This window comes from Odocoileus virginianus, chromosome 28 (assembly GCF_023699985.2).
Source record: "Odocoileus virginianus isolate 20LAN1187 ecotype Illinois chromosome 28, Ovbor_1.2, whole genome shotgun sequence".
Lineage (NCBI taxonomy): Eukaryota > Metazoa > Chordata > Mammalia > Artiodactyla > Cervidae > Odocoileus > Odocoileus virginianus.
The window spans coordinates 10,810,646-10,838,098 of record NC_069701.1 but is presented as its reverse complement, the minus strand read 5'-3'; the positions used below and the strand labels follow the sequence as shown (position 1 = coordinate 10,838,098).

The following is a 27,453-nucleotide window of genomic DNA, read 5'->3' as shown; positions in this document are numbered from 1 at the left end:
GGCCGCAAGGACGGCTGGCCGTCCCGCTGCGGTGCGGGGACGCTCTGGCGGTCTTTCCGACGAGAACCGCGGGCGTGCGCGCGCCTGAGGGCCTCTGGGCCACTCGTGGGCTCCAGGGCCGCAGCTCCAGTGGCTTGCACGCTGGTGGCTTACTGAGTGTGCCCTGAACTCATCACTAGGGCTTATCCCACAGGAGCAGACTGGAGTGAGCGCTGTGAGTAGAAAGGCCGGTCCCAGACAGCAGTGGGGAGAAGTGCCTGGGCCACCGGCCTGCTTCACCTTTAATCTCACTGAGCACCTGTGGCAGGGCGGCTGAGGAAGTGATTCCAGTGTATGCTACTGGAGCGTCCTTCACATGTAGGGAAGACATAGTCCTTCTTAAAATTTAGCGTATTTTACATTGTGTAAGTGAATAATTTACCTGTTTACTGTCTATCTTCAACTAAGATCCTCAGTTCAGTGGAAAGGAAGCCAGGTCAGCTCTGCATGTGGGGACCAGCATGCCCATAGCAGGCATTCTTATTTATTGAGTGAATAAATGTACTGTAGAATTTATTACAATGGAACCTATATGATCTTATTTACATACAAATTTATTTATAATGTGCTAAGAATTTTTCTAGGCAAGTGAATTCTGAGATATTTTAAATCAGAATACAAGATAAGTACAGAAAGTTTTAATTTGCAAACAAGTCAGCCATTAGATCTTTGAAACAAATTTAGTTGGAAAGTGTCTGATTCTCACTCACTAGACCATATATGGGCTGGTCTTTTGACTGCTCTATAATTTAGATTCCCTATTTATAACTAAACAAATGATGGAGGTCATTTTGAGTAACTAATGGATCATCAAACTTAAAAGTTTTGCCAAGGCATTATGAAATCTTGAAATATTTAGCACTTCTTGGCCTTGGCTTCTTGATCTGGCTAAAACTGAAGGTCTGAGATGAAATGGTATTTTGTACTTTCCTTGAACTATATATCCTATTAATAGATGCTATTATCAAAGAAAATAGACCCAGTAATGTCAAAACAAAAATATAAAATTCCCCATGACTTTCTTGAGAGTAGGGATTACATGCCAATAGACATGTGCTGAATTTTAAAAAAATTTGTTTTAGGTAGTAAATTTAAGATGGGTTCCCAAGAAACAGGGATAAATTGGATTTTGTGAATTAGAAATTAACAACTCTACGGATTTCATCCTGAGTGTCATATACTTGAACTAGGGCACATTATTTTAAAATTTATTGTTTTAGTTCATTACCAAAAAAACCTAACTCTAGCTATATGATAAGTTGCTTTTAAAATCCAAACAACTTTGTTATTGTATATATTTTATATAAAAAGGTAATTGTGCAGTAGCTATCAGCAAATTTGAATACAGTAACAAGCATGTGGGCTTGGGAATAGTTTTCAGATTTGCAACAGATACAAAAGAAATCCTATATGATTTACAGTCGCTCAAGTAAACATAAGAAAACTCTAGTTCAGTTTCTGTGAGCTATCAAAACCATAAAGACAAAAGCCCTATCTCAAATCTTATCAAGTTTTGAATGGCCTCTTTCAACATAATAAAGACATACATGAAAAAGACAAAACATACCTTCTATTCTAAAATATTTCCTTTTAGTCTATATGTACTTTAAATAATCGTGTCTTCAGTTCCTACTCTAACTTTCAATGTTCAGAGTAAATCCATCCAGGCAGTGTTCCAACAGTCAAAGCAGCAGGAGTAGGAGCATGCATAACTACAGCAGTTTCACTGTTATTTCCAGAGTCGATAAAATCCCAATGCTATTGCCAGGCAAGTAAACACTGAGGCTGTGAAAAGAAGAATCTGTGTTATAGGTCATGCATTTGAGATTATCCTGCAGAGACAAACAGAATAATGTCATTTTCAATTTAAAGCAAAAAAAAAAAAAAAATCAGGAAATCCAGCCAATCTTCTACCTTCGGTTTTTCATCCCCTAGAAAATTAAGCTAACGATACAGGATATCGATTAGGGCATGATTAATACCAATTCTTAGAAGCTTCCTATATTTTACATAAGGATGACAGTAATTTAAAAATCTGTTAGAATCTTAAATCCAAACAAAAACAGGTTTTACCTCACTTCGGCTTATCCTAGCTTCAGGTTCCCTGAAGGAGTTGGATTAGATGGTTCTAAGGTCCATGCCAACCATAAAATTCTGTTTTAAGAAATGAAGTTCTAACCAGCAGAATGTTGACAATAATTACAAAAGGATTTTGGCAGTAGAAAAATGTTTATTTTTTGCTGACGTAGTACTTCAATTTAGTATCAATTTAGGATCTCCTTTTAATTTGAACAATTTTTTTTAACTCCCAACATTTGGTATTTTGTAATAAACCTGCCACTTATATACTGGTCGTTCCTTGTGAACATGGAATAAGAGTAATGATCAGACTGTCTTTCCATATAGGAGCTTTTGTTGACTCCAACGCAGAATCAAATTTTAGCTGGAAAGTGGATCTCTTCCTTTCCTTTTTCAATCCTCCAGTCCCACTCTGAAACTTCCTGGTTTGGACCCAGCTGATCTACAAGTATCTGTTTTATTGAACTTTTAACATTAATTTTTGGATGTTGTTAAATTAAAAATAATTTCTTCTTTTCTCAGAAAAAAAAAAAATCTGTTAGAATCTATAAACAGTGTTTCAAGTCATTAATATTACATTAACAATACTACTTTAAATAATTATAAATTTCAGATATAATTTTTAAGTGAAAAACTTTTCTTGCCAACATTAAAAAATTATGTCATTAAGCTAGAAGAACAGACATCTACATGATCCATAAGACAAATTGTCTTAAAAGTACATTAAAAATTATTTCATAATTATTAAAAATTTATAAAAATGAATTGTTAATGAAAACCCTTCAGAAACAACTCAGTGAGGTAGAAGAAAAGGCAGAAAAAGCATCAGACTTTTTAAATAGTTCATGTACCACCTATTGTCTGTGTTACATCACTCTAAATAGAAAACCTTTCTATTCTCCTTAAGGTGGTGAATCTGGGTGAGGCTTTTGTACTCCCTAGTTTTTTAGTTTGTTTAAACAGCCATGACTTTAGAGACTCTGAGATGAAGAGCAAACTTCAATGATTAAAGACATAAGAAACAGCCATTTATAGTAAAGCTATCCTATTTTTAATGTGTAAATTAATTATATATTATCCCATTTGATCACACTACTAACACTTGGTTAATGACAAGAGTTCCCTAATTTTAAGAAATGGGATTAGGTCTAAGTCATGGTGGGAAGCTGGACATTTGAGGAGAAAGAGTAACACTTAAAGAATTTCTTGTCTTGTTGTCACTGGTCAATTACACATTCTCTCATTTGATCCTGCTACTATTTACCATGTTCCAGGTAGTGTGCTGAAGAATTCCATGTATTACCTTATCTAGCATGATTAAAACCCCATGAAGTTAGTGACAGTATCCCCATCGTATAGATGAGCAACAAGCTCAAAGCCATACTGCGAGCAACGGTGGAATCAGGACCCAAGGCTGTGTCACCTGACTCTAAAGTAGTTGCTGTCTCGTAAAGAGAAGAGCAGTGCCTTCAGAACCAGCAGTTGTTTAAGTCCTCAGTGAAAAAAGGAAAGGAACACAGGAAATCTAACTTTCTAAACAGACTTGGTAATTTCTTTTCCCACTGCCACTAAGTCTGTTAGTCTGCCTCGTGTATGTCCACTAATGAATGGAAACCTTTCTGGAGACCATCAGCATGCTCAGACTAACCATGACACTGCATCTGTAGGTAAATACACTAGAAGACTCTGAGGGCAACAGCAGCTCTTCCTAATGGGGCGCTTTGAGATCTGTTTTCAAAGTGGGAACCATCACTCCAAACTGGGCTGATCTGGAACTTCCCCTGAGCATTAGTACTGAACAGATCTCTGGTTCCAGAGACTTTTGCTAGGGTTTTTGAAACTCATTTTAGCCTTACAATCCTTTTTTTCAAATGGATCTTTAGCAGAAGCCCAATATTTGGAAAAGGCAGAAATTAAGTCATTCAAGTTGAGGAGAAGAAGGGGGTGTGGAGGTGAGCATCAGTAGGGGGCTGGGGTCATCTCTACTCCTACTGTTGCTCCAACATGATGAGTGCCTGCCCAGAAAAACCACTGATGCTATAAAGCAGCTATTTTATTTTGGACAATAACAACACAAAATCCTAAATGTGTGTATCTTTTTGATCCCAGTTTTTAGATGTGCATAAGCAATTAATTATATAGAAATTCTAGTATGAAGGCACAAGGATGTATATGTGTGTATGTGTATTTATTGACACACATATATATGACTATTTGGTGCAACATTTTTTTTAATAATGAAAACTTCAGAGCAGAATGTCTGTAAGAAGATATTAGATATTTAGATAAATTATGGTATTTTCATATTATAGAATACTATGATTTCTAGTAAAAAGATATCTATGTATTCATATGGAAAGATGTTCAAGACATTTGGTTAAATTTTTAAAAGTTGTAGCTTGTAGAGTATCATCTAATTACTGTTTTAAAAATCTATAATGTTCACATACAGAAGGAAAAGCCTAGGAAAGATATATACTACCAATAGTAAATACATATGGGGAGGGAGAAGGCTTTCATTTTTACTATATTGCTTTTCACTTATACAAACAATTTAGGATGAAAATATATTACTTTTTTATAAAAGAAAATACTACTCGAGGGCATTCTTCCTAACTCCTTGGGGCTCTATAAATTAGTCAGGTCACAAGGTTCTTGACGAACTCAGTATGTGACAGACTAATTCTGGGCAGTATCCCTGCTTCCTCATTTGGATTCAAGAATAGAAGTAATTTCTACCCCTTTGTTTGCTGTGGTTTTTAATAGCCTATATCTGTTTTGGTGATCTGTACCTAATTGTGGACTACCTAGTTTAATCTTTGCATCATTTTGTACGGGTGTTTATGTGTGTCTTTGACTACCGTACACTTTTTCCTTTTCAGAGGATGCAGAGTGGCCTATTAAATTTACATTTTCCAAGCACTGCAGGGGACCAAACAGTATCTGTTACAGCCCCTCCTTTTGTGTCACATGCTACTACCTTGGGAGGTAGGAGCTAATGGGTCTGAAAATCAAATGATAGTAATTCCTTTCTCTGACAACACAGTCTTACCTGCAAGATAACGAATTGTCTCAAGCTTATTGGACTCCATCAGAGTTTTTAAAGAAGCAATTTCAGTGTCAATTTTGTTACCAGTCTCTGAAATAATACCTCTGGTTTTGGTATCCTGTAGTAATTAAGAATAAGATAATTAGATTTTGTCTCTATGTATCATGGACAGAAATGTTTACTTTAGAAACCCTCATTTAGGGGCTAATTTTGTGTTACAAAACTTTTAAGTGGGGAAACATAGCTTAAAAAAAAAACACAGTGATATAAAAATTACATGAACATTATAAACTGACAAAAACTATTCCTTCTACTTTGATATTTGGAGACTACTAGGATTATCACATTCTGGGCGCATTCCACTAAAAACCTCACAGGTAAGTTACAGGCATACCTCATTTTACTGCATTTTGCAAATTTTGCATTTTTTTAAAAAAACAAATGGAAGGTTTGTGGCAACTTTGAGTCAGGCAGATTTATCAGCACTATTTTTCCATAAGCATTTGCTCAGTTCATGTCTCTGTGTCACATTTTGGTAATTCTCACAATACTTCAAACATTTTTGTTATTACTATATTATTGTGATTTGTGATCAGTAACTTTTGATGTTATTGTTACAAAAAGATTACTACTCAGTAATGGCTCAGAAGATAACTGGTTAACATCTTTTTAGCGATTCTTATTTTTTAATTAAGGTATGGATATTGTTTATTGAGACATAATGCTATTATTGCATACTTAATAAACTACAGTATAGTGTAAATGTAAATTTTATAAGAACTGGGAAACTGAAAAATTGCTGTGACTCACTTTATTTCAATATTTGCTTTATTGCTGTGTCTGGAACTGGATTTGGAGTGTCTCTGAGGTATGCCTGTACTTGAGACCTAAATATACAAGGATAAACTAAGAAGCAAAAATGTCAGTCACAGAACTATCACTTTATGGGTATAAAGTCTTAAGATATCATAGTTAAAACGTTAAATATCTTTTACAAAAGGAAAAACCAACCAGGATTATGATAAACTGACACCAATATTAAAGACCATGGCAGATATGCTTGTTGAGTTAACACTGAATGTTTCGTGCACACGGGCTGAAGGGTAGGAAAAGAAGGTGATACTTAGAGCTCAGAAATTAGCAGTGAGAGAATTTGATTTCATCTCCTTTATCTGACCAAGAAGTTAGAGAAGGGAACAGGCTACTTGGAAAGGCAAATGGTACCTGTTCTACTGAAGTATAATCAAGAATGATGTCTCTCATGTTGGAATGTAGACCAAGTGGCTTTTAACTTTTAAAAAAGCAAAGGACTAGGCTGAGAGTTAGGTGTTATTCAGCCATGGAGATTAAGTAATGATTACAATTTAGGATTACTGAGAGACAAACAGTACATATGAGCATGGAGTCAGAATCCATGTTCGCGTCCTGGCTCTACCACTTATTGGCTGTGTGACCTTTACTCCCAAAGCCTCACTTTCCCAACTGGTAAAATGGGAGTAGGAGCACCTGCCTCGCCCAGAGGCTGACACAGTAACTAGAAAATAGAAAGTAAGTGAAGTAGGATCTAACATGTAATAAGCACTCAATAAATATTTGCTATTACTTAAAAAATATGTAAGATAACTACTTGAATCTAGGCACTTAAATACTGTGACTCCCTGTCTTTTTGAAAAATAATTATCTTCCATATAAAAATAGTTGAAAAACAGGTGCTACCTGCAAAGCTTGATTCTGCCTCAGAAGTCACAGCTCCAGTACTACCACCCACCTAGCGGCAGCTTCCCCCAAAGTACTGGTTACCTGTAGTAGTTATGAGGAAATGACGGGCTGCACAGGGCCAGCCTGTTCAAGTCCAGACTTACAAAGTGATACCCGTGAGGGTAGCTACATAAGGCATGACAGCTATACGAAAACAGAGGAACTGTTACCCAGTAGCTTACATTTCTGGTAAATTCTGTGGTTGCTTCCATAAGTTTCTTTTCTTGATCTGTAAACTAAAGGATATGAATTATCAGCAGGTTAGAGAAAAAAAAAAAATAAAAGGAATTGGAATTTTTTAAAGGAATAAGTGACCAAAAAAGTACATTTAAAAACACATTACCATATCTGTTACTCTGCTCCTTTCTAGGTTGATATCCAATTTGTTATCTGCTCTGATTCGACTAGTTTCATTCTTTAAAAGAAAATAAAAATATTTAAAAAGTGACCTTGTCATGAATATCTGTCTGAAATTTACATATTCTGAAGTGGGGAAAAAGTTTCACTTACTATCAGTTGTTGTTTAACTTGTTCTAATTCAATTTTCATTTTCTAGGTATAAAGAAAGATCACACACAATTGGTGTTAAACCAAAAGCCCATATGATTTATCAAAAAAAATCTGAAACGCTGCAAAAGCAAAAATTGGACAATCTATGGATTTCTAATATAAAAACTGATTATAAATAAAAAAAATCTAATAGTTTCTCTTATTCAGAAAATAATATGAACATGACATTAGAAAATGTATTTATGTTTTAATATAGTAGTCCCCCCAGTCCATATGGGAATATGTTCCAGGACCCCCAGTGGATGCCTGAAACCCCGACTAGCACTGAAGCCCATGTGCATACTATGTTTTTTCTTACACTAACTGGTGCGTAGCATACACAGTGTGAATACTGTGGACAAAGAGATGATTCCTGTCCTGTGCGGATGGAGCAGGATGGTGAAAGATATTCCGCTACTCCGAACAGTATGCAATTTAAAACATGAGTTATTTCTGGAATTTTCTATGTAATGTTTTCAGATTGTGTTGACTACACATAACTACAACTGTGGAATGCAAAAATGCAGATAAAGGGGGACCTACTGTAGTCTGCTTTAAAAAAAAGTAGGCTGACATTCTAATATTTTAGGCTAGTGGATAACAAAGTTCTGACTGAATTACAGAAACATTTTTCTCAAGTGACAAAAATACAGTCCACACCCCCACCCCAAGCCACATTACTCTCAGCTCTGAAAACATTATTCTAAACCACACTAGAAATTTTATAAAATATGTACCTCAAAGATTTCCTCCTTTATGTGACCCATATAAAATACAACTCTCATTTTTTTTAAACAACTCTTAAGCATGCAAAACACTGACTTATACATAGGAAGATTAGGTATGGTTAAACATGTCGTAGACTTTATTTAAATAACCACATGAAACTGTTTTTGGGTCCTATTCACCAAGTAGAATACTTGTGAAATCAGTATTTTATTATTAATAAATTGAGACTTGTATCACCTGGTTCTCTGCTCGCAGATTTGCAAATTCACTTTTCTCTAGGATGACCATGTCTTTTCTGATGGAGTCCAAATGAGCCATTAGCTGTTGTACTGTTATTTCCTGAAACGCAAAATTAAAGTCATCTAGTGATCTATATAATACCATCCCCTTACATGGAACTTCATGAAACTTAAAAACTGTAGTGGGGTGCTCCCTTCTGATGTCTGTGTCAGACGCTTTCTCAGTCCCTTTTTATACTTTAATAAAACTGTGTTACACACACACACACACACACACAAAATTATCTTTCTACAAGGGATAATGTTGCTTGGCTAAGTAAAAAAAATTTAAGCATATGAAACCTATATATCTGAGATATCAAAATGAAAAGCAAGAGATTCAAGGAGGAAAAGGATTTCCCAGTGAAGAGAAACTAATGTCTAGGTCTTTTCAATGAAAGAGTCCCAATAAATTGCTTACTTAACCTCTAAGAGTTCTTCAACAAATAATCTTATTTAAAAAATATCTACATGGGAAAGCTCTTATCTTTCATTGCTTTAACTTTGAAGGATTTTTTACCATTGGAAATTTCTAGGATACTAGATAAGACTTAGAAGTCAGGTAATAAAATAGGTAGAAGTATGGTTTAAATAATTAGCCCTTGTCAGCATAATTAGTTTTGTTTAAATTCCTGAGTATCTTTCCTATATTTGGCAATATAAAGAATTAGTGAAAGGAAAAGTGGGCCCTATCTGATAGATTTATAAACTTTTGCTTTGCTAGTGAGGGATATTTTTGTAGAAATGATTAATTTTTGGCTGTGCAACATGTGATATCTTAGTTCCCCAACCAGGGATCGAACCTGTGCCCCCTTCAGTGGAAGCAGAGAGTCCTAACCACTGAACCACCAGGGAAGCCCCTGTAGAAATGATTTAAAGCAGGCTTACAAAGAAAATATAACTTTTACCACTAAAACTTCTCAAACTCATGTAGTTTGCTGATTCATCTTTTATCCCTCTTTATCAAAAAGCAGATGAGAGTATAACCTTGAAGAACCTCTATAACATGGTTCATAAACAAAACAAAAAAACCCAAACAAGAACAAGATCACTAGTGGAACTCCCATTTCTGTCATAGTTTGTGACCAGGGGTGCACTGTTGGGGTTATCAGTCCTCTGCTGACCAATTTAGGGAGAAAGACTATTTCAAAACTGACTTGACTTTTAGAAAACAGCAGCTATAACAGTTCCAGATACATAACTAAGAAATGACTCGTCCAAGGGTCTGGAATGCACACATCTTCTCCAAAACAACCCTCAGATGGCACAGTCACAGAGAGTGGAAGTTAAAAATGTGAGTTCTGGAGTCAGACTGCCTGGGTTTGAATCCAAACACTGTCATTTACTCTGAGACTCTGGGCAGGTTATTTATTAATAACTTCTCTGAACTCCTCTTTGGTGTAATGGAAATAACTACCTATACCTTATAGCACTGTTCTCAGGATTAAATGAGATAATGCACGTAAAACGTTCACAGTGATATTTGGAGCACAGCACTCAATAAATGTAATAAGACAGGGACCTAACGGCTGAAGCAGGACAGTGTGACTCCAATGAATGTTCTGATGTGCAGGAAGTTTTGCTTTAAATATTATTCCTATATAAAATTAAAAGTATATTTTATTATGTAGAGTTGACATCCCTGACTGTAATACCATCCTTAAGTGTCATCTTTTATGCAGTTCTGCTTGAAATATTAATGAGGGGCACTTCCCCGGTAGTCCAGTGGTTGAGAATCTGCCCTGCAGTGTGGGGGGACGTGGGTTCGATCCCTGGTCAGGGAACTAAGATCTCGAATGCCTTCGGGCAGCTAAACCCGTGTGCCACAACTACTGAGCCTGTGCACTGCAACTAAGACTTGACACAGCTAAATAAATAAATAAAAAAAAAACAAAAAAAGAAATATTAATGAGAATTACCTCAAGTCATATAGAAGTGGCTTCAAGGGGTTGTCAGTATTGTTCCCCCAAAATATGATTATGAAGCAGTTCTAAGGCATTAACTATAGTTTTTGTTTTAATCTTTAACAAACATTTTATTACAGAATACTTATTCTGTATTAATATAATAAAGAATAGCAAGGAGAGATAAAATAGCCTTCCTAAATGATCAATGCAAAGAAATAGAGGAAAACAACAGAACGGGAAAGCATCTGAGCCAGGTGATAAATGAAGTCCTTCCCAGCCATGCAGGGCTTCCCTGGTGTCTCAGACGGTCAAGAATCTGCCTGCAACGCCGGAGACCTGGGTCTGATCTCTGGGTCAGGAAGATGCCCAGTTTTCTTGCCTGCAGAATCCCACGGACAGAGGAACCTGGAGGGTACAGTCCATGGGGTCACACAGAGTCAGACACGACTGACTCACACTTTCCTGTCATGTAGGTCCCTTCCGGCTTTCCAAGTTTGTGAAAATTGGCCAGAACACACACACAACTGCAGTCAAGTGGTCAGGTCCTCTACTGCGGTGGGCTTTCTATGGGGAAAAACTTGTTTCACTAGCCGGCTACCACCATCTCATGACTCAAATAATTATCTTACACAATGAAAGATCTGACAGACTTTCATTCTGTGTGTTACCATCATTTTGTGATGACTATTCTAGCTCCTCACTCTCTCTGGATACTGACTTTACTGAAGGATTCTGGTCCCTTTAGAGAGAATAAGGAAGATGCAGGTGTGTATGGAAGGTGGGTTATGAAAAGTATTATCTTAATGAGACTGTCAGAAGTGATAAAAATGCATGTATTACCTGCTGAGCTTGAGTGACCATCTCCTTATAGATAGTATCGAGGCTGACATTTGATAAAGTGGTTAATGCTGATACAATTGTTTCTGCTTGTGCTTTGTCAAATCCTATAAACAGCAAATAGGTTTTTATATTTTTTAAAAAGTGCACACCCTTCTCAAAATAGACTATCATTTAAATTTTCATACAGTTGACTCTTGAACAACATGGATTTGAACTGACTGGGTCCACTTAGATGCAGGTTTTTCTCAATAGTAAATACTAATATACCACACAATCTGTGGTTGGTTGAACCCATGGATGAGGAATTGTGGACAGAGGGCCACTATAAAGTTAAGGCAGAGTTTCAACTGCGCAGGCAGTCGGTGTCCCTAACCCCTGTGCTGTTCAAGGGTCAACTGAAGCCTTTTAAAAAAACAAAAAGGTTATAATTAAAAACCAACAGATTATGCTAAGTTTCTCTCTAAAAACACTCTCCAATTTTAATTCCACTGATCCGTTTCCCCATATCTACATCAATATTGGTATTACTGGTCTTTTTTTTTAGTATATAGTTGGTTTAAAAATGGTATTGCATTGTTATTTTAATTTCTACTTAAAAACTGCATTTAAGTATCTTTACATATGGGTTTCGCTGGAAGTTTAGCTGGTAAAGAATCCACCTGTAATGTAAGAGACCTGGGTTTGATCCCTGGACAGAAGATCCCCTGGAGAAGGGAAAGGCTACCCACTCCAGTATTCTGGGCTTCCTGGGAAGCTCAGACGGTAAAGAATCTGCCTGCAATGAAGGAAACCTGGGTTCGATCCCTGGGTGGGGAAGATCCCCTGGAGGAAGGCATGGCAACACACTCCAGTGTTCTTGCCTGGAGAATCCCATGGACAGAGGAGCCTGGCGGACTACAGTTCATGGGGCTGCAGAGTCAGTCACGACCGAGCGACTAAGGACAACAGCCCATCTTTACATATATTTATTTTTCTAAGGACAACAGCCCATCTTTACATATATTTATTTTTCTGAGAGCTATTTATGGCCTCTGTCCATTTTCTATAAAACTGCTTAACTTTTCTTATTGACTCATATGAATTCTTTGTATATTAAAGCAATAGGCTCATTGTCACATGTGTTGCTAACATTTTTAACCTTATAGATATCCTTGATACACAGATTTAAATATTTCTGTGGTCGCATCTGTCTGTCTTTACTTTCATTGCCTTTCAGTCTTATGTCTTGCTTCCTTACTCTATAAAAGTCTAAAAATATTTCTATGTTATAATATTTTTTATAGTTTTTCACATTTGGCTTTTAATCAATCTAGAATTTATTTTCAGTAAAGGAATTTATTCAAATAGCCAGTCATTTATCATAACTCAATTATTAAAGTCCTTCCTTTCCCTAATTTGTAATGCCTTTGTAATTGCTTTCTAAGATATATATATATACACCTTACAATGATATATATATTCATATATGCACACACACTTGTTTCTGAATGCCACTTTACTCCTTTAAGTCAACTCTTCTATTCCTATAGTATCACATACTTTAAGTAACTGTTTTCATATCTGATAATTTTTTGTGACCTTTGATTTTTTAAATTTTTAATAGAAAATAAAACAAGTTCTGGAAATGCAGAATGGTGTCAGATTTATATATTTGGTTTGTTAATTTTCTATCACTGTTTTTCATGGTTTTTGTGGACAAATAATGGTTGCTTTGCTGAAGTGATTCTTCATCCTTTTTGATTGCCTGTACCTGCCCCTAAAGATGTCACATGACCAGAAGGCATATGGGTGGTTTGAGGGCTGAGTTTTTTTTTTACTCTTATTTGGGGTATTGCTACTCTGCAGCTGATGGGGTTTGTGGGCTGGATCAGTGGTGACAGGATTAGAAAAGGGAGTGTAGGAACCTGGCTCTCAGAGACAAGGTTTGCACGTTTGCAACAAGTCCAAGATTTCCTAGATCAAAATAATTCCTAATTTTGAAATTGGGTTTTTGTTTACGATCAAAATTAGGACAAGAACAGGTATACTTCTTTGGATACGTTTGTGTAACTTAAAGAGTGTCATCAAGCTTTTGGGCTCTCGGCAGCACGTGATTATCCATAAAGAAGATGCAGTGTCCTTCCTGAAATCATTATGTTTAAAAACTTTTACCTGTGTAGATAGTACAGAAGCACTGGTCTTATATATCTCAAGTACAAATAGACAGCTGCACTTTTTTTGCACATTGGATTAACGATATCTCCCATCAGCAACAAACATCAGCCTGTTTTCAACCAGTATTAAAGATTGTCAGGCCAAAAAAAAAAAAAAAATTTTTTTTTCTTTTTTTCTGTTGTGCTTGTACTTCTACATGAACTTAATATCATACTAGAAACAATGGTTGTTTTTTGTACATAATTGGAAACATTCTGTACATGTAATCTTACATAATGCTTTTAAATGAACACATCTTGAGCATTTCTCTTTTCAGTAAATATTTTCTAAGTCATACCATTTTCATGACTAAAATACTCCACTTATGGACAGGTTTTATATTTAAATGACGACTTGTAATGGTTGATAACGGTGATGTTGCCTTGACTAGGTAATCTATCATGAGTGCTGTTAACGTTCTCCTTCAGGAGGGATCCATGTTTCTCACCATGAGCTTCCAAGTCCAGAACCAATGCATGTGTATCAAAAGTTAACTTCCTTTGTTCTAGCGGAGTTATGTCCACTCGCCTCATATCATATCCTTCCTTGGTTGTGGTGGTGAAGAAGTCTGAAAAGAAAATTATTTTTCTGTAGTAACAGAAGCATCACACTCTGGCTTCTAAAGCATTTCCCCCCATAAATCTATAATATAGTTCCAGCTCTTCTGCTCAGGAATTCTGTAATTTCAAGCAAAATAACTCCTGAGTCCATCGTTTTTTTATCTGAAAAGTCTCCAACATTATTCTGTACCTACAAAATAATCAATAAATGTTTTCTTTCTTTCAGTATTCTGAAATTTTAAGAGTCAATTTAACATCGTAATATAATACACATCAAGAACCGTGGATATCACTGCCACACAACTGCCCAGCTCTCCTCAGTGCTCAGAAGTCCTTCATACGGCTGTGACAGTTTAGAGCTATGAAAACTGTTCATACATATGTCCCATCTAAAGCAGCTTTCTGTCCTCCCACTCTTAAATATCCACATTTTTGCCTACATGGTTCTCAGTTCTGATTGGAAATTATCTTTACTGTTTGTCTCTGAACCAGAATGTCCGCTCCATGAGGCCTCGACTGTTTCATTACTGTATCTCTAGTACCTAAAACTGGAGAAGGAAATGGCAACCCACTCCAGTATTCTTGCCTAGGAAATCCCGTGGACAAAGTCAGCCTGCTGGGCGACCGTCCATGGGGTCGCAGAATCGGACACGACTTAGCAACCGAGCACAGTACCTAAAACAGTGCTTGGCAAATGATATTTTATTGTTGAACCAATCAGTGAACTGGATTTAAAATCCTGGAGTTATTTAGTGGTATCAACATAAAAGACCTGCAAAGTTTTTCTTAGTTTTGACATAAATGTTCTATTTCAATAAACTCTCGATTTTTACCCTAGACACAGAATGGTCCTGTTTTACCTACTGCTGATGATTTTATTAAAAAGGGAACTCTGTCCATACACAACTTTATTGCTATTATTATGTATTAAGTAAAATAACTGCTAATTAGCATAAACACCCAGTTAAACACAAGATACTTTACTAGATACTTTATATACTACCAAGGCAAGGTGGGATTATCCATCTTTTTAGGTAAGAAAATCAAGCCTAGGAAAAGTAAAGCCTAAGGTTTTGCCTAAGGTCATAGTTTCTGGCAGAATTGGGATTCAGACTGCAAACGCTGTTTCCTCATGCTGTCCTTTTTATCCTAAGTCACTTAAGACATCCAGGCACTTAAAAGACAAAGCTGCAACCTCTATTCTGCTAGTAGAGTGTATGGCAAATGTGATTCCTTCCCATGTATCTTGCCAGTCAAGAAACATCTTGAGTGCTAGGCATGTGTTGGGGACAGGGGATGATAAGCAAAACGAGACATAACAGATATCTTCACTGACTTTATAAACTGGAAGGCAGGAAACAGATTTTTTCTTTTTTAATCTAAACATAAACTCTAAATTCAAATAATGAAAGAGTAATGTCCAGTCCTTTAGACTAACTCATTCAAGTACTCAGATGAGTTCTGGTAACCAGATATAAAAGGAAGCAGATGTAAAGATGGATCAGTTTTGCACGTGTGCGTGCGCGCACGCACACACACACGCACGCATGCACAGTGGTCAGCAATCTTCCTGGCTTTGAGTGCCATCTGGAACAGGGGTCCCCAACCCCTCGGCCATGGACCGGGTACAGCAGGAGGTGAGAGGCAGGTGAGCAAGTGAAGCTTCATCTATTTCCAGCCTCTCCCCACTGCTCGCGTTACCACCTGAGCTCTGTCTCCTGTCACACCAGGGGTGGCCTCAGACTCTGTCCTCGTAGGAGTGCAAACCCTACTGTGAACTGTGCACATGAGGGATCTAGGTTCCCTGTGAGAATCTAGCACCTGACGATCTGGTGGACAAGTGAGGCGGTGATGCTGGTGCCGGGGAGCGGCTGCAAGTACAGCTACCATTAACAGCGGCTTGACTGCACAGAGACTATAATTAATCAACTGCTTGCAGACTCACATGAAAACGTATCAGGGAATGGCAGCTGACAACTAAGGTGCACCTGGCAGCAAGCTTTAAGTCAGAATCCAGTATTCCAGTCCACACGTGGCCTGCCCATTATTCACTTCTGCACTTGATCGTCTTCTTACCTTTTCCATATCTTCTAAATTTTTAAACATGTTCATATCTGCTAATTCTTACATCTGTCAGTTCTAGCTTGGTTTCAAATGGTTGATTTTTTGTCTTCATTATGGGTTTTTTTCTCTTCATTATTATTTTTTCATGCTTGGTGATTTCTGATTGGATGCTAAAAAGACTGTTACCTTGTTTGGTGGTGGATGTATCTGTATTATAAATGTTCTTGAACTTCATTTAGGAATGCATTGAAATTACTTAGGATTGGTTTGACTTCTCTCCTTATATACATATAAATGTATGTGTATGTGTGTATATAAATATATGAAACATCCAGGAAGATTAAAAAAAAAACTCTGGAGAATGGTAGGTTCTATAATACTGCTACAAAGGTAGGAAAGTAGATACAGGGAATAGGGCGAATGGACCAGAAAACCAGACTGACCCTGACTCTGAAGATCATGGCTTACAATCCAAAGTTTATCCTATAGGCCAGTGGTTCTCAACCTTATTTGTGTATCAGATTCAGCCATGAAGATTTTGAAAAATAAATATACCTAAATATAACTTTTAGAGCTACTTATGTAGTAGTTTTGAGGTATAGTCCAAGCCTATAATGCTTTAAAACCTTAACAGGCAGGACTAATGCAGTCAGATTTCTAAGTCAAAGCAGCCACTATTGGTCAAAGTTCTATGAAAACAGTAACAATATGAATATGCTCTTCAACATTTGTATTGCGTGCATTTTCTAGCTCTTCAAAGAATCAAAGTAGAATAAGAAATGTAAAACTGAAGCAAACTGTGGAGTCCATACATAGCTGCTGCTCTTCATCCTTCACTCTGACAGTGGTCTGCTTTCTTTCCTAAGTAGTAAACCTGCAGAGGCAGCTGGCGTGTAACACTTTGTAGGACATGTGAGTTACATGTAAATCACATGTAAAGAAACAATCATTTCTTAGATGGCCCAACTGAGGAATATTTATCTTAGGGGAGACATCAAGATGGCAAAATAGAAGAGGGTAGAGCTGACAGAACACACAATTCTCACAAAACACCTACTGAACACTAGCATATCTCATACACTCAAAGTTTCAAGAAAGATCATCACGTGGTAAGATTAAATGGGAAGAGAGGAAAAAAAAAAGGAATTGGGATGGAACTGGTGCAAGAAAAAAAAGTTCCCTCCCTCTGGGAATCCCCATCACTGGCTAGGCAATCAGCTGGGACAGAGAGGGTGCTCCAGAGGCTCAGAGAAGAGAGCAACAGAGGCCCGCGGAGGGCAGAACGGAGGGCAGCCCAGCTGGTCCTGGCCACCTCGCTGCGCCCCGAGCCTGGGACGCACGTCTGCTGGTGCGCCTGGGGGCTAAGTGTCGAAACTCAAGTTTCGGCAGACAGATCCTGGAGAGGACGGCCCTGGAGCGTGGTCTGGGTTGCAAGTGCAAGTGTGCACAGGATGAAGCCTGCTCTGCCACAGAAGCCCCATGGTACATCCAAGCGTGAGGGAGGGGCGGCCTCAGTTTTGGCATGCCCACAGCAGGCGTGGCTCTGACTCGACTAGCGTGGGGAACACACAAGTGCCAGCAGGCTGCCTACACCCAGAGGTAGGGCTGAAATCTGGGTGCGTCCCCATAGATGCGTGACTGGCAGATTTATGATGCTGGTGTCCTTGTAAACTCAGGAGTCAATTAAATTAGAAAACTCATGTGCTGAAATGAAAACCAAACTAAAGGAATAAACAGCAAACTAAATAATGCAAAAGAACAAAGAAGTGATCTGGAAGATGGAATGGAATACTGGAAATCACCCCATCAGAAGAACAGACAAAAAGACAAATGAAGAAAGATGAAAGCAACTTAAAGACCTATGGGATAATATAAAGTATGCCAATCTATGCATTATAGGATCCCAGAAGGAGAAAAAAGAGAAAAGGGGGTTGAAAATGTATTTGAAAAATTGAAAAGAATCATGGCTGAAAACCTCCCAAACCTAAAGAAGGAAACAGATATCCAAGTACAGGAAGCACAGAGGATCCCAACCAAGACAAACAGATCTGCACCAAGATACTTTATAATTAAAATGGCAAAAGTTAAAAAGAGAGGATTTTAAGGGCAGCAAAAGAAAAAGAATTAGGTATAAGGGAACCCCCTTAAGGCTACTGGCTTATTTCTCTGGTGGCAGGATATATTCAAAGTAAGGGAAAACCATGCAACCTAGGATACTCTACTTAGCAATATTACCATTCAGAATAGAAGGAGAGATAAAGAATTTCTTAGACAAGCAAAAACTAAAGGAATACAGCAACACTAGACCTATCCTAAAAAAAAAAAAATTGAAAAAAGTTCCTAAATAGAGAAGGAGGACTCTAGAGCAAAGAGAAGAGCAACACTAGGAAAGTAAATCACTTAAATAAATCAGTACAGAGATTAAGAGAAAAAATTTAAGAAAGTGAGAGGGTAACAGGCAGGAAGGCCAAATTTCCTATTTCCAAACAAGGAAATAGGCTGCAAGTGTCAGACATTTTTCATCTGTCTTAAGTGGGAGGAGGAAACAAACAAGTGTTAGATTTTTTCCCCTTCTTTATATGAATTTAAAAAGAGGCTTCTTTTTAAAATTCTGTGTTGCCACAATAACGCCTGGTTCCACCTGAACTTTTCTCAAACCTTGAGCTAACCAATGCATTTTTCTTACATAAATGTTTCTTAAGCTATGTTAACGAACTATGTATTTACCCTAGACTCTTATCTTCAAGTGGTTCCACCTAAGACTCAGAACTGACCTGACAAACCAGTATGTTTTACTCATGCAAGTGTTCTCTTAAGCTATGTTAGCGGGACTGTGTTTGCTTGGAAACCTGCCTTTCTTCAAGGTTCATGTCCATCATTTTACGGCCTGGGACAGCTCCCCTTAGGCCAGTGCTATCCCAAAATGCATGTTGTGGGTGAGGGGCCTGGTGCCAGTCTCCGAGTTTCCAGACAGCCCTTTCTCCACTTAGCAGTCTGCTGGTAGCTCTGTAACATCCGGCTGAAGACTAGCAGGGGGCACTCTTTCTGCCCCTTCTGATGTCTGTGTCAGAAGCTTTCTCTGTCTCTCTTATACTTTAATAAAACTTTATTACACAAAAGCTCTAAGCTATCAAGCCTCGTCACTGGCCCCAGACTGAATTCTTCTCCTCGTAAGCCAAGAATCCTGGTGTCTTTCACAGCTCGGCAACAACCTTTCAAAAGTAATTATAACTACAATGAACAGAAAAGGATAAACAAGAAGATGTAAAAACAGGACAGCAAAATCACAAAATGTGGGTAAAGGGAGTATGAAAATGTTGATCTTTTACACTGTGTTTGAGCTTATATGACTACCAATCTAAAGCAAGAAGATACAGTAATGGATTAACAAACTTGGAAACCAGGTAACCACAAATCAAAAGCCTACAATAGATTCACAAACACCAAGAAGAAAGGTACTCAAGCATAGAACAAAAGAAAACCATCAAACCACAAAAGGAAACACAGAAAGCAAAAGAAACAAATACAGAATGAACTGGAAAACAAGGTTTAAGATGGCAATAAATACATATCTATTAATAATTACCTTAAATGCCAATGGACTAAATGCTTCAATCAAAAGACTTAAGAGTGGCAGACTGGATAATAAAACAAGAACCAACGTTATGTTGTCTACAAGAAACCCACTTTAGGGCAAAGACACAGATTGAAAGGATGGGGATGGAAAAAGACACTTCATACAAATGGAAATGACAAGAAGGCAGGAGCAGCAAAACTATCAGACAGAAATGACTTTAAAACAAAGGCTGTAATGAAAGACAAAGGACATTACATGATGATAAAAGGGTCAATATAATAAAAGGATATTACACTAGCTAACATATACACACCCAATATAGGAGCATCTAATACATAAAACCTCTTGATGAAAGTGAAAGAGGAGAGTGAAAAAGTTGGCTTAAAGCTCAACATTCAGAAAACTAGATCATGGCATCTGGTCCCATCACTTCATGGCAAATATGGGGAAACAGTGGCTGACTTTATTTTTCTGGGCTCCAAAATCACTGCAGATGGTGACTGCAGCCATGAAATTAAAAGGCGCTTACTCCTTGGAAGGAAAGTGATGACCAACCTAGATAGCATATTAAAAAGCAGAGACATTACTTTGCCAACAAAGGTCAGTCCAGTCAAGGCGGTTTTTCCAGTGGTCATGTATGGATGTGAGAGTTGGACTGTGAAGAAAGCTGAGCACCGAAGAATTGATGCTTTTGAACTGTGGTGTTGGAGAAGACTCTTTGAGAGTCCCTTGGACTGCAAGGAGATCCAATCAGTCCATCCTAAAGGAGATCAGTCCTGGGTGTTCATTGGAAGGACTGATGCTGAAGCTGAAACTCCAATACTTTGGCCACCTCATGTAAAGAGTTGACTCACTGGAAAAGACCCTGATGCTGGGAAGAATTGAGGGCAGGAGGAGAAGGGGACAACAGAGGATGAGATGGCTGGATGGAATCACCGACTCGATGGGCATGGGTTTGGGTAGTTGGTGATAGACAGGGAGGCCTGGTGTGCTGCGGTTCATGGGGTCGCCAAAGAGTCGGACATGACTGAGCACCTGAACTGAACTGAATACATAAAACAAATACTAGCTGTCATAATCGAGAAACTGGCAGGAGTACAGTAATAGTAGAAGACTTTAACACTGCACTGACATCAATGGGCAGATCTTCCAGACAGAAAATCAGTAAGGCAACAGAGATCCTAAAGAACAAAACAGAACAGTTAGATGTAAGTGATAGCTTTAGGATATTACATCCCCCCACAGACATTATTTTCAAGCACACATGGAATATTCTCTAGGACAGACCACGTACTAGGAGACAAACCTCAATAAATTTAAAAGAATAGAAATTATTTCAAGCATCTTTTTTGACCAATTATGGTAAGAAATTAGAAATCAACCACAGGGTGGGGGGAAAAGAAGGAAAAGATCACATGGAGAATAAACAATATGCTACTAAAATAACAGGTCAACAATGAAATAAAAAAGGAAATATAAAAATACTTTGAGACAAACAATAATGAAAACACAACCAAGCAAAATCTATGAATACAGCAAAAGCAGTTCTAAGAAGTTCACAGAAAAACAGGCCTTCCTCAAAAAAAAAAAAAAAGACAAGAAAACAAGAGAAATTTCAAACAACGTAAGCCACCAGCTAAAAGAATTAGAAAAAGAAGAACAAACAAAATCTAAGTTAGTAGGAGGAAGTAAATAAAATAATAAAGATCAAAGAAAATGAGGAATTATCTGGTGGTCCACTGGTTAGAATTCCCACAAGTCATGTGGTGTGGTCAAAACAAAGTAAGAATAATCTGAAACAAAAAACCCCCAAAAGTTGGTTTTTTGAAAGGATAAACAGTATCAACAAATCTGGCCAGACTCACCAAGAAGAAAAGAAAGAGGATCCAAATAAACAGAATAAGAAATGAAAGAGGAGAAATAACAACTGAAACTGCAGAAATACAAAAAACTGTAAGAGAATACTTTGAGTAATTATATGCCAGTAAATTGGACAACCTAGAAGTCAACAAGTTTCTAGAAACACGGAGCTCCCAAAACTGAATCAAGAAGAGATAATATGAACAAAACAACTGCTTGAATGTGAATTAGAATGTATAATTAAAAACACTCCCTGCAAACAAAAGTTCAGGATGGGATGGTTACACTGGAGAATTCTACCAAATATACAAAGAAGAACTTATACTGATCCTTCTCAAACTCTTCCAAAAGACTGAAGAAGAGGGAACACTCCAAAGGTCATCCTATGAAGTCACTATTACCCTGATACCAAAACCAGACAAAGACATTACCAAAAAAGAAAATTACAGGTCAATATCTCTGATGAATATAGATGCAGAAATTCTCAACAAATATTAGCAAACTGGATCCAACAATACATAAAAAGGATCATACATCATGATCAAATTGGTTTCACTCAGGAATACAAAGATGGTTCAACACACACCTATCAATGTGCATTTCTTTACACTAACAATGAAATATCAGAAAAGGAAAGTCAGAAAACAGTCCTTTTAAAAGCTGCATCAAAAAACAAAAACAAAACAAAACTTAGGAATAAACCTGACCAAGGAGGTGAAAGAGTTATATGCTGAGAATTATAAAACACTAATAAAACTGAAGGTGATTCAAAGAAATGGAAAGAAACCCCGTGCTCTTGGATTAAAAGAATATTATTAAAATGACCATACTATCCAAAGCAATATACAGATTTAATATGATCCCTACCAAATTACCCATGACATTTTTCACAGAACTAGAACAAATAATTTTAAAATTTATATAGAACGACACACACACACACACACAAGCCCGTCACAATTGCCAAATTAATCCTCAAGAAAAACAACAAAGCTGGAGGCATAACCCGCCGAGACTTCAAACAATACTATGAAGCTACAGTAATTCCAACAGTGGGACACTGGCACAGAAACAGATATATGGATCAACGGAACAGGACACAAGAGCCCAGAAATAAACCCACAGCCCTGTGATGAATTAATCTTTGATAACTGATGCAAGAATACACAATGAAAAAAAGTCTCTTTAGCAAGTGGTGTTGGGAAACCTGGTAAATCAATGAAATTAGCACACTCCTTACACAAGAAAATACTCAAAATAGCTTAAAGACTTAAATGTAAGACATGACACCATTAAACTCCCAGAAAAGAACACAGACAAAACATTCTCTGACATAAATTTTATCAATATTTTCTTAGGTAGTCTCCCAAGGCAATAGAAATAAAAACAAAAATAAACAAATGAAACCTAATCAAAATTATGAGCTTTTGCACAGCAAAGGAAACCATAAACAAACTGAAAAGACAACCTATGGACTGGAAGAAAATATTTGCAAATAATGCAAACGACAAGGGACTAATTTCCAAAACACAAACATCTCAAACAGCTCAATGACAGAAAAAAAAAAAACCCAATAAAAAATACACAGAAGACTTAAAAATATTTTTCCAAAGACATACAGATGACCAAAAGGCACAGGAAAAGACATTCAACACTAAAATTAGAGAAGTGCAAATGGAAACTACAAGGTATCATCTCACACTGGTCAGAATGGCCATCATCAAAAGTCTACAAATAATAAATGCTAGAGAGGGTGTGGAGAATAGGGAACCCTCCTATAAGTTGGTAGAAATGTAAATTGGTACAGCCACTATGGAAAACAGTATGCAAGTTCCTTAAAAAACCAAAAATAGAGTTACTATAAAATAGTTACTAAAAATAGAGTTACTATATGACCCAGCGATCCCACTCCTGGGCACATACCCAGAGAAAATCAAAATTCGAAAAGATACATGCATCCCAATATTCTTTGCAGCACTGTTTACAATAGCCAGGATGTGGGAGTAACCTAAATGTCCATCAGCAGAGGAGTGGATAAACAAGATGTGGCATAGGCACAGGCACACACAGAATACTACTCAGTCATAAAAAAGGAAATAATGCCATTTGCAACAACATGCAGGTACCTAGAAAATGTCATACTAAGTGAAGACACACAAAGTCAAATATTGTATGGTATTGCTTATATGTGGAATATAAGAAAGTGTAGCAAATGGACAGAAATAGTAAGAGGTGTAGAAAACAAACTTGTGGTCACCAGGCTTGAGAGGGGAAGGATACATCAGGAGACTAGGGCTGACACAGACTCACTACTGTATGTACAGCAGACACTAATAAGAACCCACTGTATAGCACAGGGAGCTCAACCTAACACTCCAGAATGACCTATCACATCTAAAAAGATCGGATATATGCATAGCTGTAGGGGCTTCCCAGGTGGTGCTAATGGTAAAGAACCCACCTGTCAATGCAGGAGACTTGAGACACTCAGGTTTGAGCCCTGGGTTAGGAAGATCCCCCGGAAGAGTGCATGGCAACTCACTCCAGTATTCTTGCCTAGAGAATCCAATGGACACAGGAGCCTGGTGGGGCCACAGTTCACAGGCTCACAAAGAGTCAGACATGACTGAAGAGACTCAGCACACATGCGTATGTGTAACTGACTCACTATGCTGTATGGCAGAAACTAACAACACTGTCAGTCAGCTATATTCTAATAAAAATTTAAAAAGAGAGATTATATACACAATGGAATATTACTCAGCCACAAAAAGTGTGAAATAATGCCATCTGCAGCAACATGGATGGACCTAGAGACTATCATACTAAATGGAAGTAAACCAGAGAAAGACAACTATCATATGGTATCACTTACACATAGCATCCAATAAATGATACAAACAAACTTATTTCAAAACAGAAACAGGCTCACAGACAGAAAAGAAACCTAAGGGGAATGAGTGGGAGAAGGGATAAATTAAGAGTTTGGCATTAGCAGATACAAATTGCTATGTATAAAATCAAACCAACTATGTTTCAATAAAAAAATTTTAAAACAGAAAATAAAGCATAATGGAAAAGAATCTGAAAAAGAACATATAGTATAGATGTGTATATACATAACACCACTGCTGAAACTAACACAACTCTGTAAATCAACTGTACTTGAATTAAAATTAAAAATTAAAAAATATTAAAACATTAGAGTTGTGACACTAAAATGACATAGCTGATTATTAATATATATTTTTCCATGCTGGTCTGTTGATGTATGCTGCGCTAGTTCCATCAAGATTATCAGCATTAATATATTAAATAATAAACTAACACAAGATCTATGGACTCCACATCCAGAGACTGACTTCTCAGGGACAGCCTAAAAATCTGTTTTTAGAAGCTCAGTGTTTTTGATGTTCTGCTAAGTAAGAGAAATAGTAATGAACTAGGAATCCACCAGTGGTCACAAAACTTACACAAATAACATCTTCCTGTGCCTTGTTTTATCTTTAAAACGGTAATTCAACTAGATGAAAACTAAGATCCTTCCCTGGGTCAGAGGTCAAGGTTTACAAATTCTTTGATTACTGAGTTGAGACAAGCTTAAACTACTTGAACACTGTAAACATTCAATAAACGTTTAGTGATGAGGGACCCAAATTATATTAGCTCTGAAAGTTTACAAAAGATTGAGATTGGGGTGATTTCCCAGGGTTCAAAAAACGTCCGTTTTTTGTACAGTCCATCATAATGTGTATGTATGCTAAACTCCACGGGGTCTCAAAAGAGTTGGATACGACTGAGCGACTAAATACACACACCAACTCAAGATCTTTGTTGTTCAGTCGCTCAGTCGTGTCCAACTTTTTGCAACCCAATGGACTGCAGCATGCCAGATTTCCCTGTCTTTCACCATCTTTGCAGCTTGCTCAAACTCATGTCCATTGAGTCAGTGATGCCATCCAACCAGCTCGTCCTAAGTAAGTACAAATACCGTGCCAAGGACCCTGGGCACTAAACAACAGTCTTAAGAGATGGGGGGGGGGGGGGGGTGTGTCAATAACTGCAGCCTTGCTGTGTGACTAAAATGAAACGAGCAAAACAGCACAAAGTTGTGGTGCTGGGCAGCTCAGTTCGTCCGGCACTGAAGAATTAAGGGGAATTCTTTCGCGGTTTAGTGATGAGTGACCCTAGATAACTAGAGAACGCTGAGGTTAGTACGAAGTGCCTACTCTGCACACAACCCCAAAGGGTTTAAAAATTGTGGGGAAAAGATTCTGGAAACGACTCTCAATAAATTCAGTTGTCCAGCACACGCTGGTGACAGGCGCGCCCGCCCGTCAACCACTGTAGCTTCCCGTGATCACGTTCCTTTTGCTTGAAAGGCGATTGTCAAGTACTGAAAACCACAGCGTAAATAAAGCGCTGGTTGTTCAGTAGCTCAGTCGAGTCCGACTCTTTGCGACCCCACGGGCTGCAGCACGCCAGGCTTCCCTGTCCTTCACCCTCTCTCGGAGTTTGCTCCCCAGTACCGAAAACTAGAGCGAAAATAAAGCGGACCTGACGGGAAACGTGCGCTGTAGATTACCTGGGCTGGAGGACGGCACGCGAGTAACAGTCTAAGTTTGAACAAACCGCGAAAGGTGACGGGCCTCTCCGGGCACAAACTACACCTGCGAGGGGGCGGGGACGACCAGCCTCCCTCGACAAAGAATGGTTCAGAGAGACACCTGGCGGGGCTCGAGCGAAAGAGCCGGGCGGGAAGACAGGCCTTCGGAGGCTCGCGCTCCCGTTCTCGGCCCTCGTGCCTCCCGCCTCAACCCCTCGGGGCGAGGCTCGGCAGCAGGGTCGCCTGGCCCCGGAGCGGGCTGGAGGGAGGCGGCGGCACCCTCGCGTTCCTCTCGCCCAAGCCGGCACCAACCACTGGCACCACCTCCCCACAGAGCACAGAGGCATCGGGGACACGGTGCCTTTTCTCACCTCTCCGCAGGGCCTGCGAAAAACGGCCACAGGGGCTCGAAACCCGGCGGCCCCCGCCGCCTTCAGAACGCAAGAGCGGCCGCACCCAGCGGCCCCACATTTCACGGGTTTTCCAGCCGGAGGCAGCCGGGTGAGAAGACGGGGCGAATCGCGCTCAGGCTTTCGGGCAACGTAGTTCTGGCGCCAAGAGGATGCTGGGAAATGTAGTTTTCGGCCCGTAGCACGTCCACAAGGCTTCCCGGCACAGGCTCGCACCGCGCGCGGTCTCGCGAAGTTGGGCCCCTCCACAGACTGACCCGGAGCTCACCAGCATGGTTTACAGCGGCTCCGCTTCTCTCACCGCCTCACCCCAACCCGTGCACGCCGTTACCGCCCTAAGAAGCGGAATCTTGTTTCAGAACCTCCCGGTGCCCGTTCCCTGGCAATGAGGTGTGCAGCTAAACAGCCGACTACCGCCGGAAAGCCAGCGGCCATCACCGGTTTGGGTTGGTGGACGACAGAGTCACGTCCAACCCCGCGGCAACCTGGGACGTGCAGGCTTTGGCCGCTGAGCATGCCGGGAGTTGCGCAGAGAGCTTCTGGGAAGTGTAGTCCCCCCGAGGCTCTCGTTTCTCATTTCTTGCCGTTTCTCCCTCTAGTGTACGGGAGGACCATATTTATTTGGTTTAGTTGTTGTCTTGAGGGAAATTGAATTTTCTCGTTTCTCGGGACGACCTGATTTATATATCACCATTTTATCTCTCTCAGACCTCAGTTACTCCAGAGTTTTCCCCACATGGTAAAATGTTGAAAGTGGCAGCACACAGTAGTTGTGGGGTTCAGATGCGGGGATGCCAGTACTTTGACCACCTCATGCGAAGAGTTGACTCGTTGGAAGAGACCCTGATGCTGGGAGGGATGGGGGGCAGGAGGAGAAGGGGACGACAGAGGATGAGATGGCTGGATGGCATCACCGACTCGATGGGAATGAGTTTGAGTAAACTCCGGGAGTTGG

General features: G+C 38.9%; 2 protein-coding genes across 7 annotated transcripts in view; one reads left to right on the top strand and one right to left on the bottom strand.

Moving 5' to 3' along the window:
* The window catches only part of ANKRD42 (ankyrin repeat domain 42), a 76,586-nt gene extending 59,399 nt beyond the window's left edge, over positions 1 to 17,187 (top strand). For both annotated transcript variants that reach the window (XM_020882503.2, XM_020882499.2), the window contains one exon: positions 14,208 to 17,187. In XM_020882503.2, coding sequence (XP_020738162.1) covers positions 14,208 to 14,223 — 16 coding nt within the window. In that variant the 3' untranslated portion in view covers positions 14,224 to 17,187. The remainder of the gene's footprint in view (positions 1 to 14,207) is intronic.
* CCDC90B (coiled-coil domain containing 90B) lies at positions 490 to 26,987 on the bottom strand. 5 transcript variants are annotated; one of them, XM_020882506.2, is made up of 10 exons: positions 26,460 to 26,987; positions 13,870 to 13,989; positions 11,229 to 11,332; positions 8,441 to 8,542; positions 7,436 to 7,477; positions 7,269 to 7,340; positions 7,108 to 7,161; positions 5,978 to 6,054; positions 5,171 to 5,285; positions 490 to 1,824 (listed from the first exon to the last, which is right to left on the bottom strand). In XM_020882506.2, exons 1-9 carry the CDS (start codon positions 26,557 to 26,559, stop codon positions 5,219 to 5,221), a joined length of 738 nt encoding a protein of 245 aa, XP_020738165.1. In that variant the 5' UTR covers positions 26,560 to 26,987; the 3' UTR covers positions 490 to 1,824; positions 5,171 to 5,218. The 5 variants fall into 5 exon arrangements, with proteins under 5 accessions (XP_020738165.1, XP_020738164.1, XP_020738168.1 ...); XM_020882505.2 differs by lacking the exon at positions 5,978 to 6,054 and having other exon boundaries at positions 26,460 to 26,984; XM_020882509.2 differs by lacking the exon at positions 5,978 to 6,054 and having other exon boundaries at positions 26,767 to 26,982.
* Between the last annotated feature and the right edge of the window lie 466 nt (positions 26,988 to 27,453).

Excerpts from the sequence above, each read along its gene's own strand:
- CCDC90B (XM_020882505.2), bottom strand. The coding sequence starts at position 26,559 with ATGTGGGGCCGCTGGGTGCGGCCGCTCTTGCGTTCTGAAGGCGGCGGG. Across the intron at positions 13,990-26,459 it reads TTCGCAGGCCCTGCGGAGAG|ACTTCTTCACCACCACAACC; the intron begins GTGAGAAAAGGC and ends TTTTCTTTTCAG. Across the intron at positions 7,162-7,268 it reads GGAGCAGAGTAACAGATATG|TTTACAGATCAAGAAAAGAA; the intron begins GTAATGTGTTTT and ends CATATCCTTTAG.